The sequence below is a fragment of the Emys orbicularis genome, chromosome 3 (genome assembly GCF_028017835.1).
Source record: "Emys orbicularis isolate rEmyOrb1 chromosome 3, rEmyOrb1.hap1, whole genome shotgun sequence".
NCBI classification, from domain to species: Eukaryota; Metazoa; Chordata; order Testudines; family Emydidae; genus Emys; species Emys orbicularis.
Window position 1 is genome coordinate 58,225,793 of NC_088685.1, and position 14,872 is coordinate 58,240,664.

The 14,872-nt window shown below is 40.8% G+C and overlaps 1 protein-coding gene across 1 annotated transcript in view; it reads right to left on the reverse strand.

Annotated features, from left to right (window-relative positions):
• Positions 1 to 14,315, reverse strand: part of COL9A1 (collagen type IX alpha 1 chain) — a 97,787-nt gene extending 83,472 nt beyond the window's left edge. The window contains exons 1-5 of the mRNA XM_065401741.1: positions 14,302 to 14,315; positions 13,888 to 13,961; positions 12,397 to 12,474; positions 12,133 to 12,265; positions 2,119 to 2,515 (exon numbers count right to left, since the gene is read on the reverse strand). Of these exons, the coding sequence (XP_065257813.1) occupies positions 2,119 to 2,515; positions 12,133 to 12,265; positions 12,397 to 12,474; positions 13,888 to 13,961; positions 14,302 to 14,315 (696 nt within the window). The remainder of the gene's footprint in view (positions 1 to 2,118; positions 2,516 to 12,132; positions 12,266 to 12,396; positions 12,475 to 13,887; positions 13,962 to 14,301) is intronic.
• Positions 14,316 to 14,872: the final 557 nt, after the last annotated feature.

The window sequence follows — 14,872 nt, forward strand, 5'->3', positions numbered from 1 at the left end:
GAGAGAGTCCAGTGGAGGGCAACGAAAATGATTAGGGGACTTATCATGACTTACGAGGAGAGGCTGAGGGAACTGGGGTTATTTAGTCTGCAGAAGAGAAGAGTGAGAGGGGATTTGATAGCAGCCTTCAACTACCTGAAGCAGGGTTCCAAAGAGGATGGAGCTAGGCTGTTCTTAGTGGTGGCAGATGACAGAACAAGAAGCAATGGTGTCAAGTTGCAGTGGGGGAGGTCTAGGTTGGATAGTAGGAAACACTATTTCACTAGGAGGGTGGTGAAACACTGGAATGGGTTACCTAGGGAGGTGGTTGAATCTCCATCCTTAGAGGTTTTTAAGGGCCGGCTTGACAAAGCCCTGGCTGGGATGATTTAGTTGGAGTTGCGCTTGCTTTGAGCAGGGGGTTGGACTAGATGACTCCTGAGATCTCTTACAATGCTAATCTTCTATGATTCTATTATTGCAGCTTGGGGGTCAGCTCCAGCAAAATGCAAGTGCCTACAGTGAGGTGCTGTACATCTTCCATTCCCTAAAACCAGTGGGAGCTATGGGAGCTCAAAACTGTGTAGCAACAGTCAATTAATCACTATTTTATTGAAGTTTTATTCCTTTCTTGTTTTCAGTAACAGGAATAAGTTTGTAGCTAACCTATGATAAAACACTGGTTTATATAACTGACCTATAATTATAACTAGGAGACTGGGGAAATCCACAGGAGTTAGATGACTAAATATCTTTGAGATCCTTTGGGTCCAGATACTCACTTGGTATAAATTGGAGTAGTACTATTGAAGTCAATGGAGCTTCACCAGTTTTACCTCATCTGAGAATCGAGACGGAGCATTTAGAATTTGAACAGTAAGGGGCTAATGGGTGGGTATTTTTATCACAAACAATTGGCAAGGCCTATTTTCAAGAGGGTCTTTTTTCCATTTTCAAACTATAATGTACTCTGTATTGTTTAGTTTCTATAATGGATTATTTGGTTTATCCTTGGATGAAAAAGAATGATAGCATACAATGTAAAGCCACATGAACTTTTAGCCTCTGAAAAACGTACCAGAAATCTTGAGCATAAATCCTTGTAAAGGCTCAAAGGCCAGCATAATTTTCTAACAGAGCTATACCAGCAACTCTCCTTAGCAATCATAGTGACAACAAACGATAAATAATTTATCTTAAAATAACGTATTTTTATAGTACACCAATAAAAAGCCAAGCTATTCTGTACGATAAATATTGGAAAAGGAGACTAGGAAACTCAATTTATTTCTTTTTAAAATTATACTACTCTAAGCAATATATTCCAACAACACATTTAAATGTGTCTTGGACCCCCTAAATAACAAAGAATGTTGAGGTATTTATATAGTATACAGCATAGTCAATTAGAGTGAAATGCTTAGAACCTCACACCACCCTGCCCCCCCAACAATTGTTTTCTTTATTCGGTTTAAAGAGAACGCAAAAAAGGCAGGTAGAAACATATACTAGTGCAAGATAAATGAAACTTTTAGGGTTAATAGTCCATCAAATTGGGTATTATCTGTGACATATATTCAGGGCATGTTGTTTTCCATAGCTTTTAAGGTCAGACAGGACTATTATGATGATCTAATCTGACCTCCTGCATAACACAGGCCATAGAATTTCACCCAGTACTTTCTGTACCAGCCATAAATTCAGATTGAGCTAGACCTTATTTTTTAGAAAGACATCCAGACTTGATTGAAAGATTTCATGTGATGGTGAATCCACCTCTCATCTTGGTAATTTTGTTCCTATGGTTAATTACCCTCTCTGTTAAAAATGTGCACCTTATTGCTAGTTTTCAAGGCCTGTCTTGTGCCAAGCACTGCATCCTTTCAAACTTATGCCTTGGTTTTGATTTAGTCTTCTCACAAAAATAATATAGTTGACAACAAAAATATCTTAAGCCTGACTTGATTCAATTTTGTTGGAATAAAGAGCTAAAACTTAATTTTAACCCTAAATTAGTCTGTACTTTTTAAAACCCCTTAGTTGGTCACAAGATATTTGAAGATATGTTCACCAGAAAAAATGTTACAAGAGAGAAGATTTTCTAGCACTTTTTCTGTGATATAAGATTTTGAAACTTACCGGAACTGAAACTTGAGGATTATTTATAAGTTTTCCCAGCAGAGCAAAGCCATCCACGTTGATTTTGCCCCTGGGCTTTATCTGTAAGGATTCTATCATAATGCAGTCAATAAAAAGAGTGACATTGCTCTTTTCCACGCTGACCATAACCTTGTGCCATTGGGAATCAAACAAAAAAGGCAAATGTGAAAAGGTTGCAGTCTGGAGACTTCCATCCAGCCCTTTATAAGAAAACTCAAGAGCCTTTGTTTGACTATTAAGCTTCACTCCAACTTGTTCTTTTCCTGACGAATCCTGGACCTGCCAAATACTCCAGCTTTTCTGAAGTGTGCTTCCAGTCATCCGAAATGTAGTTAGAAAAGAATATTCATCAGGCAATCCATTGGGATACAAAAACCTGTATAGGATCAAGCACAGTAGATTGGTTTTTGGGGGGGAGTCCTCTATGACTGTCATCTCTGAGAGAAATAAGAGTCCATCACTCAAAGGAACCATACTACAGCTACTATCCTTCCGCTGAGGAGAACTTGAGGGGAACCCTTTTTGAGACATTCGTGTTGCTCCTCATTTGGCAAAAGGAACTGTGCTTCATCAGTGTGGGCTCTTCCTACATTACATAATGTTCATGCCAAGCTCTCTGCCCATGATGGCTCAAGCAATCAGAGGCCGATATTATGAATTAAATCAAGGTCTTCTATAATAGTCCTGTGCACCTATGGCCTATCAAACCAACCAGTCAATCCTGTTTTTTTAAATCTGTTGTGATATTATAATGTTCTTTCTAATCAATGCAGAACTGTTTCATTTCTAAATTTCCATGATTGTTTTTTCAAACACATTTTGTTGATCTATCCAACGATAACCATTTATTATATATTAGCAATTGCTTTAGCAGAAGTAGGTTACTTGTTTGAAAATTATATAAAAGGTAAGAACTCACACTTAAAAATTGATTGTATTCTGTGGTATTCAATTTCAGTGCTACATGCACTAGAAAACAGATTTACTATTATGAAATAGCTAATCCCTCTGCTTTTTATTATTTGCATTATTTTACTATGTACCCTTTAAAATATGCAATTTGGAAACACAGAACAGTCTAATGTTTCTTGCAACATTGCAATCTAAAATACACTGAAGTTTGCTTCTTTCTAGAAAGCTGCGTCAATGCATCTCACCAGATAATTAAAGATTATGCTATTTAAACTTGCTACAGATACTGGTATTATACTCTCATAAACCTTTTGATTAGGTAGTTTTTTTCTTATCTGTCCACATTTAAAATTCTTATAAAAAGAGAAATATGTTTCACTAAGTCTGATTAGGCATGGGGATGTGCCAGGCTACACTATCAGGACAACACACAAAAACAATTTCCAGAGAACAAGTAGGCTACCCAAAGAAGCAATCTGCCTTGGCTTTGTAGGGTTTACTAGCCCTTCACTAATGGCAATTCAGCCACTAGACTGGCCTATGCAGAAAAATGAGAAAATAGTCTAAGAATAAATTATCTATCTCAGAGCACAGTTTAATTAATATAATAAACTAGTCCTTCCAGATTAACAGCTTCACTATAAACAATAGAGCCTTTAAGTGCCTCAGATTGTGTAGTCACATTCCAGTAGGGGGCTCCAAAGCACCAGCAGGAAGGAACGTGACTAGACTGCAGTCACAGAGGAGTGTCCAGGTGTAGACTCTACCTAAAATATTAACCTAGTGCTGCCACTGCTTCTCCTCCTTATACTGTGAACCCCATGCCTGCTACTACCTGGGTAGCAGGAAAAGATGGTGTGTTGGGAGATGGAATGCAGGGGGTGAGATTTGCTGTAGCATAACCTTAACTCTTGTACTTCTGATAGGGGTACGAAATCAGTGGTTGTACCTTCACCTATATTACTCCTGGGGGACTCTGTGCCACTGTGCAATGCAGAATTCAGGTTAAGAACATAACGCTCATTCCCGGTTTCTGACAAACAGAGGCTAGGGACAACATCCCTCCCCATCCTGGCTAATAGCCATTGATGGACCTATCCTCCATGAATTTATCTAGTTCTGTTTTGAACCCTGTTATTGTCTTGGCCTTCACAACATCCTCTGGCAAAGAGTTCCACAGGTTGACTGTGCGTTGTGTGAAGAAATACTTCCTTTTGTTTGTTTTAAACTTGCTGCCTATTAATTTCATTTGGTGACCCCTAGTTCTTGTTTATGTGAAGGAGTAAATAACACTTCCTTATTTACTTTCTCCACACCAGTCATGATTTTATAGACCTCTTTCATATCCCCCCTTAGTCATCTCTTTTCCAAGCTGAAAAGTCCCAGTCTTATTAATCTCTCCTCATACAGAAGCCATTCCATACCCCTTATCATTTTCGTTGCCCTTTTCTGAACCTTTTCCAATTCCAATATATCTTTTTTGAGATGGGGCGATCACATCTGTACACAGTATTCAAGATGTGGGCGTACCATGGATATATATAGAGGCAATATGATATTTTCTGTCTTCTTCTCTATCCCTTTCTTAATGATTCCCAACATTCTGTTCGCTTTTTAGATTGCCACTGCACATTGAGTGGATGTTTTCAGAGAACTATCCACAATGACTCCAAGATCTCTTTCTTGAGTGGTAACAGCTAATTTAGACCCCATCATTTTATATGTATAGTTGGGAATATGTTTTCCAATATGCATTACTTTGCATTTATCAACATTGAATTTCATCTGCCATTTTGTTGCCCAGTCACCCAGTTTTGAGAGATTCTTTTGTAGCTCTTTGCAGACTGCCTGGGACTTAACTATCTTGAGTACTTTTGTATCATCTGCTTACCCCTTTTTCCAGATCATTTATGAATATGTTGAATAGGACTGGTCCCAATACAGACCCCTGGGGGATACCACTATTTACCTCTCTCCATTCTGAAACTGGCCGTTTATTCCTACCCTTTGTTTCCTATCTTTTAACTATTACCAATCCATGAGCGGACCTTCCCTCTTATCCCATGACAGCTTACTTTGCTTAAGACCCTTTGGTGAAAAACCCATGTTGACTCTTCCCCAACAAATTACGTTCATCTATGTGTCTGACAATTTTGTTATTTACTATAGTTTCAACCAGTTTGCCTGGTACTGAAGTCAGGCTTACTGGCCTATAATTGCCGGGATCACCTCTTGAGCCCTTTTTAAAAATTGGTGTCACATTAGCTATCCTCCAGTCATTTGGTACAAAAGCTGATTTAAATGTAGGTTACAGACTGCAGTTAGTAGTTCTGCAATGTTCTGCACAGAATTTCCTTATTCCCTGCAGAAATGGTGCTGCAGAGCTGCTGGCACTGCTGGACCTGACAGTGCCCAGCTCACAAATAGAAGACACTGCTGGGGGGAGGGGGAGCTGGAGGTTTTCCCGGCAGCTGTGATTCCCAGCACATACTGAAGGAAGGAGGCGGCACATAGGAAACTCCATTCAAGCCCGGGACCCAGCATCAGTCTGTTTCTCCCTCTGGATCCCTGGGCTCTGTGGGGTAGCAGGTGTGACTGTCTGGGCTAGGGGATGCCCCACAGCTAGGCTCTGGGAAGGGTGGGGGGTGATTATCTGGGTTGGGGGGGCGCCTTGCAGCTGGGCTCTGCAGGGTGGGGGTGTGATTGTCTGGCTGGGGCGGGGCTGGGCTAGACTCTGGAGGCGGAGGGGGCAGAGAAATAGGAACAGGGTTGTCTAAGGTGGGTTTTTTTAACTCTCTACTCCTGGGGGAAGTTTTTTGTTGTCTCTTTTTGTTACAGACATAGTCGTGGCAGGTGTTTTGAAATAAATTACCAAAATAATTGAAACTGGTGTGATTATATAGTGTTAATTGGACAAATAAAATATGCAGAATTTTGAAATATTTGTGCACAGAATTTTTAATTTTTTGGAACAGAATTCCCCCAGGAGTACTATATGGTGGATGGTATGTCTGTGCAGACTATGATATGCCTGTATATACTGAGGAGAATGTACATATGTAACTGGGGATGTACCTATATATGGATAAACCTGTAGAGTAGGATTTGGAACTGATTATGGAGATGTTCATGTGTATGTGCCTTGCAGAATAGGATTTTGCTTAAATCTTATTGTTCGAATCCTTTTGGTTTGGTTTTTATGTTGCCACCTCTAACACAAAAGGTCAAAATCTGATTTTTTTCCATCTCTCCTCCTAACCCCTCTCTGTTCCTTCCCTTCTTTACAAGTAGTGACAAATCCACTGTCTTCCCTATCACTTAGCTTCATAGCCTCAGGGTTGTTTTCATACCCTCTTTCCTCCCCTCCTCCCCCACAATGGGACTCCTTCACTGCTTTCAGTGGACTTCTTCCTCTATAATATCTCTTAAATGTATACTTCTCTCTATCCCTACTGCTAAATCCTAAGTTCATCCATAGGCCTTTCTCTCTAACTACTGCAACCGTCATCTCTCTGGACTCCTTGCATCTGACCTATCCTTACCACTTGTCTATCCAAGATGTTGCCACTAAATCATCTTTTTCTCCTGCTGCTGTGATCATATTACCCCTCAATTCAAATCTATCAATTGGCTTCCTCTTTCTCTGCATCAAGTTCAATCACCCCATAAGAACCCATATGCCACTCAGCTACAGCGAATGCTTCCACATCATGGGATCTCTGAGGAAGGTGGGGGCAGAATCTGGCATCAGGGGAAATAATGAGAGAATCTCAGACAGCCCCTCCTCTGCCTTAAAAAATTAAAATAAAGAAATATTGTAACTTTTGGAAGCCGGATAGAAAGAAGGGAATTGATTGCCTGATCAGATCTACTGTTTCCTTTAAGAGAAAACAAAATGAATAGAAAGATATATGTAACAGTAAAGGAAAAGACAATGACTTTACATAAACATAGCTAAATATTCATATTTAATAACTCAACCCTGCTATCAGAAAACCTAAGAACTGCATTCTCACAGAGCAGCTGCTAAACTTGGCAGAACCAAAAACAAGAAATGTTTAGAGAAGGAGATTACCTATTTTTGTGCATGTTTTACATGCATAACTCTACTGAATGGTGAGCAGACAGATTCTCATCTCAGTTATACTGGTATAAATGCAGAGTAATTCCACAGGCTTCGTTGACATCAGTGTAACTGAGTACAGAATTTGGCCCAGACTCTGTCATATTGACTAAGGCAAAATTAGAAACTATGGTAAAAATATATTAATATTTTAAACAAAATATTTGCAGATAATTCTTCATCTCCCTTCAAAGTCTGGAGAACCAGGTTCCGTGTTTCCCCTATGACCACTGTTGGTGACACAAGCACTTCAAGTATGAAACTGCACTCCTATACGTGCTTCTGATAGCCCTAACATATGGAGGGGAGAAATCAAGACATTCTGGATTTAGAATTTGGCAGAGGAGTGAAAGAAAAGCTAACTTGCAAATATATATTAAGAGTATAGGCCAATTCTGACCTGACTTACCCCCTCCTCTACTGTGGGGCTGCGAAGGATGTGTATCAGAGCAGAATTTCAACCTTTATGTATTTATAATTCTTAACTCTCTATATAGAGCCTAATCCTGCTTTCCGCATGTACCCAGAAATACCACTAACAGTTATGAGTGTGCAAGGAATGCAGGATCAGGCTGATATTTTGTTACTGATCTGAGTTCATAAACAGTTTTTTAAAGGTGGTTTTCTTTCTGTATACTCTTTTGCAGTTCACCTTTAGCAAACTTTTTTAACATTACCACTTTCTTTTAAAAGAATGTTTCAGTGGGACATGAGAGTTATTAAACCCATAACTCTAGTGCACACCAGAAAGATTCCTTTAATTGTTTAGGACCAGTTTCTACTACCCTTATTCATTTTGAATACCCCTTGACTAGCCCATTGATTTCAGTGGGACTACTTGTGGTGCAAGGCACTAACCACTTTGTGTAAGGGTGGCAGAAACTGAGCATTCAAAAGGTTAACTTATCCTTGTTTTTGATTTGCCGTATAAATCTGTTTCTTTAAGATCTGTTTCCTTAGGTGGGCTCCATTGCCCTTTTAGATAACATATCCTTAGATAAATTAATCCCTTGTTGGTAGGTTACTGCTTTTTATCCCTTCTATTACAGTGTGACATCAACATCAGTGGTATGGTTGCATACAGGTTTGATACTCAAGATAAAAAGAAAAGGCAGTAGAAGACCATTTATGGCCTGGCTCAGAGCAGCAGGACCTTCAAAGGAGCCCTTTTTCACAGACAAATGTTATTCTCAGACAGTCTTTGAAGGGAGTAACAGTGAAAACAGCTTCTGAGAGTCCTCTGCAGGTGATACAAATCTCTATATAGAAATTTACAAAGCTCCTTTTGTTGCCTTACATCTTGTTAATGTAATTTAGTTGGCATTTCACCCATTAAAGGGAGCTCACCAGACCCTTGTAAATAAATGTTGTACTATTTGTACTAGAAATTTTTCAAGCACTTTGGCTTCTACCCTAGGGAAAATTTAATCTGAGAACCCAGGCGTGCAGTTTGCAGAATTATAGTATTTGGGTACTGGGACACCACTCAATATAATTCCAATCTCCAATATTTGTGGGTGCACTTTGGGGACACTGAATGGTCTAATACAATGTATAAGAATGACCAGACCTCATCCTTGCTTACATGCCATAAATACTTTGCTAGTATGATTTTTTTTCCCAAAAGTCTGCATGTAAAAAAGGGGGGGTCTCTTATCACTCAATTACAATGTAAAGGGATGTTCCTTTTATACTGTAACTTACGAATATTAGGTACTTTTACCAGATACTAGGGGTGAATTGAGAAGTGAAAGATTCACCGTATTGGACTTGAGTCTGGGTTGCATGTGTAAAGTGAGCATCACAACTGCAGTTCCATAGGCAATTCTGGTACTAACTAAGTGACACCACCAATTCTCCAGTAGATTTTACACCAGAAATGAACAAGAGTTCGTAGAAACTTATTTAGGTTATGGGGGGAGTTAAAAATCAGACCTTGCAAACAACCACACACATGCACCCTGGTTCATTCTCTTGTCTCTGCAGCATCCCTGAAATATGAAGCTAGAGAACTTAGCAAGTACCATAATGGTAAAAAGGATCTAGGATATAAATTAATTGGTTTTAAAGGATCTTTGTGAAAAAAGGCACAAGCTGTCCCTAAGGCAAATGCTGAATAAATGTGTAGAAGAAAACCCCTCTAATAAAGCCCTCACAGTTAGCCTGCAAAATTACCATTGCTCATTCCTGACAAGCATTGGCTGGCTATTGAGGATCAGACCCTATCCACTGATAATATCCCTCCCCACAACTATGTCCTGTACAGGTCCTCAGAGATTCCCACACCCAGGAAAATGTGTACTGTGACGGTGATCCTCCATATTAAATAAGGCAAATGTTGCAGTTTCCATGGTTGACATGCTAAGGGGCAGCACAGTAATGGCAATACAAAGATGGACATCAGTAGAAGAGCAGATACAGAGCATAGTATTGTAGAGGTGGTAAGGCTGCCTCATGGTTGCTGTGTTTTACTCGAGCCACTTACTCCCAGCTGGAGAACAAGTGCAATGTAAGATTGATCCTAATCACTTCCCTCTTTTGACTTAACTATGCCCTTTTGGAGTTTGGGCTTTGGCTCACACAGCCAGCAGCATAACTACAATTATGCTTTGCATGAGAGTCAATCACCTCAGAGGTGCTGAGTGCAACTTACACAGCTGCATCTGCCTACACACAGCACAATACAGTGCAGAAACAAGCCCCCTGAAACCACTAAATTTATGGAGGATGCTTACGGCTCTATACAAAATTCTATTTCAGCATCTAAGCCCTGGTCTACACTGGGGGCGATCGATCTAAGTTACGCAACTTCAGCTAGACTAGACACGATAAATCAATCCCCGCTGGATCAATCACTGCCCGCAGATCTGACAGGTAGTGAAGACATACCCTAAGTGAACAGCCTGGCTGTAACACGTTATAGCCACCAGGTGGCCTGGAATTCAGTCATCACCTAGCAATGCCACTGCCAGTCCTTCAATGGGACCCAAAAACAGGTGGCTTACAGGAAAAGGAGAGTGCAGGAGAACACACACTTCCTGGACCTAAGCTGTAATGGGTTGGCTGCTGTTTCAAAGACTCGTATTAAAATATTACATATGAATAAGTGCTAGTGTGGTGCAGTCTAAAGGTTTATTAGAAGGAATATGGGATGCCTACCTAAGTCATAGTGACAACGCCCGAGTTATGCAGGTCACATCAAAGAAGTTTCAGGCTCTGTGGGGTGGCATCCATAGCTCTCTCACTACTTTAATGCTCTTGAGTAATTCAGCCAACCAAAACTCATGCCAATAAAACCCATAAACCACACCTAACCATCATGTGTTGTGTATACCACCCATTCACAGAAAATCTATTAGAGAAATGTTTTAGAGAGTTTTAAAGAATTTTTACTTGGACTACGTGTTGCCTTAGGGCTTGACTCCACTGCAGTGTTAGCTCGAGTTATCTACACTCAAGTTAAAGTGGCCACACTGCAAAAGTACACTTGCGCCGCACTGAGTGATTGGATTAGCAACGTAGAGTAGTTGCATTCCCACTGTGCTCCTAACTCGAGCATCAGCTGCACTCACGCTTCAACCCAAACCCACTGACAGGCCAACTAACTGGAGCTTAAAGCACCACCTAAATCAAGCTAGAGATTTTGGTATGTGGACAGGAGTCAGGTTAGGGGCAATACTCAAGTTACAGCATGAGCTAACAGTGCAGTGAAGACAGGTGCTCAGTTACCATATGTTCCAATAAATCACCTCTATGAATGACCTAAAATAGCTTTTTGATCAGACTTCAGAGTTGCGACATTTTAATTTATATCTCAGGCTATTCCAAGGCTAGAAACAAGAACTGGGTATCACATTGAAAAGCTGAGAATCTCCCCCTTTTTAATGGCATTAACTTCCCATTTCTCTTATGGTCATAAGGTATCAGGACCCAGAGTCTCCAGCTGCTTTGTGTTATTGCAGTAATGCAAAGCAACCATAAACCCAGTTTAACCAGTCAGTTATGCTGGAGTCTAACTTTAGCCTACTAATTAAGCACAAAGCAGCCACGATGTACTGGTGGCAGGAAGGGGTGCGAGAGGACCAGCTGAGGCATAGCAGCAGCACTTTGCTTTCCGGTGATCCCCAGCTAAATAATGGTCCATTGAGGGGCATCATCAGCCAGGATAAGTGAAGCTGTTCTAACTTACATCAGGAGCTGAACCAGCCCCCAGTTTCTCCCAAGTTTGGGTAAGGCATCTTAATCCTGTAACCCCCTCTGGTCCTGCACTAACCAGAGCTCACCTGGAACCAAGGATCTGGCCCATAGAATGTAAATACGATTAGATTCCAAAATACAGTCTTCTGTAGAAATCTGTGACACGTGGGGGAAAGGTTTTCAACTTTTCTAGGTCATGTGACTGATACTGAACTGGGAGCATGTGTGCACTCTCTTCCCAAAGGACTAAAATAAACCACCATACAATCCATTCTCCTCCTCCTTACCTTTCCCCTGTGACTATCACACTGGCAAAAAGATCCCTTCTCTTCTTCCTCCCTGGCAAAGCCATCTGTGAGGCATCCCCACTGAAAGGATCTTCTCCCTGCCCCTCTGCACCCACCAAGTTCCACCTTCCCATTATGCCTCCCTAGCCTTTCCGCATAGCCCTCTCCAGCTACTGGCATCAGTTCCTGGAGGTTACACCCTTTCTAGCTGGAAAATTCCAGCCCCCGGAGCAGCACTACTGGTAGGGGAAGGAAGTGGGGAGAGCTCCCTCTAGTTATTACTGTCTAGTCAATCTAGTCTAGTGACATCACCTAAAAACAAAAGGGGGAGGGGGAGGCACTGGATACATTGTATCCATTCCAAGAGCTTTGCCAACCCCAGCTGAAGAACTAGTTATTTAGGGAGGGGGTCAAACTTTCAAGGGGACAATATGCTAAAACAGACTTTTAAAGTAAAACAACTAAATGTGTTACCTGGTTGGGATCCTGAAGTCTACGTTTGTGCCTAATTTATAAGCCACTTGTAAAGCTGTGGAGCCCACCACTCTCTGGATGACTCCTCGGGAGGCAGCTTTATCTAGCTCGAACTGAGAAATCAGGTCGTAACCTACAAGAACAAACATGCACAGCTAGACATTATTTCTTTATTTTTAAGTGAGCATTGAAGAATCACAGAGCTGAACATACCCTGACTGCAATGTCTAAACAGCAGTTTTTTCCTGCAAAGTTTTTACTTACCTGGCAAGTCATCTTCGCCAGTCCTGATTGGTGGGCAGAGGTCAGTCTTTTGGTTAGAGCTGAAGGTGACTGGGAACCCTGCAAAGAAAAGATCCTTCTTCATGACAGGATGGAAATTGCCCAGCTAAGGGAATTAATATGTATTAAATAAAGTAATATGAGAATAATGGCCATATACTGGACCCACTGAAGCAGATGAGCCTCTGCTTTTAGAAGTCTCCAAATTTAACAGAATAATTTGATGGCTGATTTATTTGTACATTTTTTGTTTAAGTGTTTAAATTAGAAAAGGGTTGTAATTCTCCCTTCCTCAGCACTGTTTGTGAATTGCAGCTGTCCCATGTATCTTGCACTATATGGAGGGTTGGTCCAGAACCTTTGGTGGTTTAAGCAGTTTTTAAAAATACTAGTTAGCTCAATCTACTGCCTCCCTAACTCAAAGCAATCCTCACACTAGCTGAAGTGGCTGTTGAGAAAGGAAGTTGTTGGCATCCACTCCTTGTTTGATATTCCAGGTGTTCCCACCCACATCCTTGCCATGTTTGATCAAATAACAAGCCTTGGTGAAGCATAAGGTTGGGGCCAAAGAGACTTGCAGGCTCTCTTTATTGACTCTTTATTGACATGAACAAGAGTGTAAAAGAAATTTCCTTGGAAAACCAAATACGTGTCTTGCTTTCTAAATACTGTCTGTTTAAAAGTATTGCTGCGAGCATTGGGAAAAAAAACAGTCCCCCTATCTTAAAGAAGTAAAAAGGCAAAATAAACATTTGCTGGAAAGAGCTCTACCCAAGCTAACATCTAGTCAAACTGGAAAATGTTACTAAAGTTTGGATGGGGAAGAAAGGTGCATGCAAGTTGGAAGGAGCTACCTTCCCAACCCACAGAGAGCCTCTTGTCTGCTGAAAGGACTCAACCATAAATGTGGGTTTCCTTCTCACAACATAGACGTAAAGAAAAACGTCAGGTTGACATTTTACACCTTATAAATGGCTTATTCTATGTCATTGAAACGGATATGCGGCTGACATCCAGTCATTTATGCTTGATGGTCCGCTAATATAGTGGATCCAGTTTGTTGCCACATCTACCAGAAAAACCTTTAACTAGAGGGATTTTTTTTTTATTGCACCCAGTCCTTAGTATCCATTTCCAGATTGTGATCCTCACCTTAGAAATGTATTTACTCTCTGGTCTGTTTAGATGGCAAGAAGATAAACAAGAACAATCAGACAACGACAGGAAGATGGAGAGTGTACCCCAAATGGTAGATTTAAAATACCAGTCTGTGAAAGACATCACTCTCTCTAAATTCTCCTTCTTGCTTTCACACTCTCACACACATTTTTAGTTCCATGTCTAAGTGATGTCTAGCTAGTGAGGGGTTTTAGCTGCGACTAAAACTCTTTTGATGATCAAACTCTTTTGAGTAACTCTTTTGATTATCAAAATACCAGTGAAATGAAACACAGATAAAGGATAGACCCTTACTTGTTTGCTGCTGGACGTTGGCTGACACCAGAGCCCACAGAAAACTCCACATGTACAAGAAAACAGGAGCTTGCCTGTGAACAGAAAGAAAACTCAAACATGAATTTACAGCTTCTGATATATCATGTGATCCCGTTTCAGCTCATGGTCAGACATATTAAATAAATACATGAGTTAGGGATTGCTAACATTTGGCAAGCAAACCCTTTTAGAGTTAAGCTTTTTGTCTTTATCAGTGCAACAAAATGTGCCTATGATGTTATCTCAGTTTCCATTTCTTACTTTTAAAACTGTCATAAAAATAAAAAAATAGGGAAGACAGCAGGCAAAGACAGTTTTAAATGCTACCAATTAATCACTTTCTCTGTCATCTATTAATTACTGATTGCTTACAAATGCCACTTGCTCTCTTACCAGTTACTCTTCATTTTCTCTGCTGGCTTTCTTCAGCTCTATCATGTGAGTATTTGGGGTGTATATTTATGTCCTGTGCTCTCCTGTAGTTAATCCCATCAAAGAGTGTATGAATGAGCGCAGATTCAGCTCTTTCTGCCCCATACAGGACTTCAGAAGGGAATGAGGCTCCGTCTGCTGGGGCTGCTTTAATCCTGCAGAGGGAAGGAGGTGGGGGCTGGACAGCTTGTGTGTCCTGGTGGGGTCTGAGGACGGCTCTCAGGAACTAGCTGGGATATAAAAAGGCAACGAGAGTGGAGGCAAGGCTGCTATTCATGCCAGCTTCGGAGTGGGGATGTGGCGAGGAAACATAAGTTAGACCATGCCACCCATTGAGTGGCAGGGTCTGCTGGTGAGGGAAGCCAATGAAAGAGAAATGTGTTAAGAAGTCTTGAAGAAACAGATGTCCTATGATGTGTATATTTTGACAGTTCTGGGAATTAGGATAAGGTTGAACTACCCCTAACCCTGGAAAGAAGAGCCTTTCATTTCTCATTGACTTCCTCACTAGACTGTCCCAACTAGACCCTGG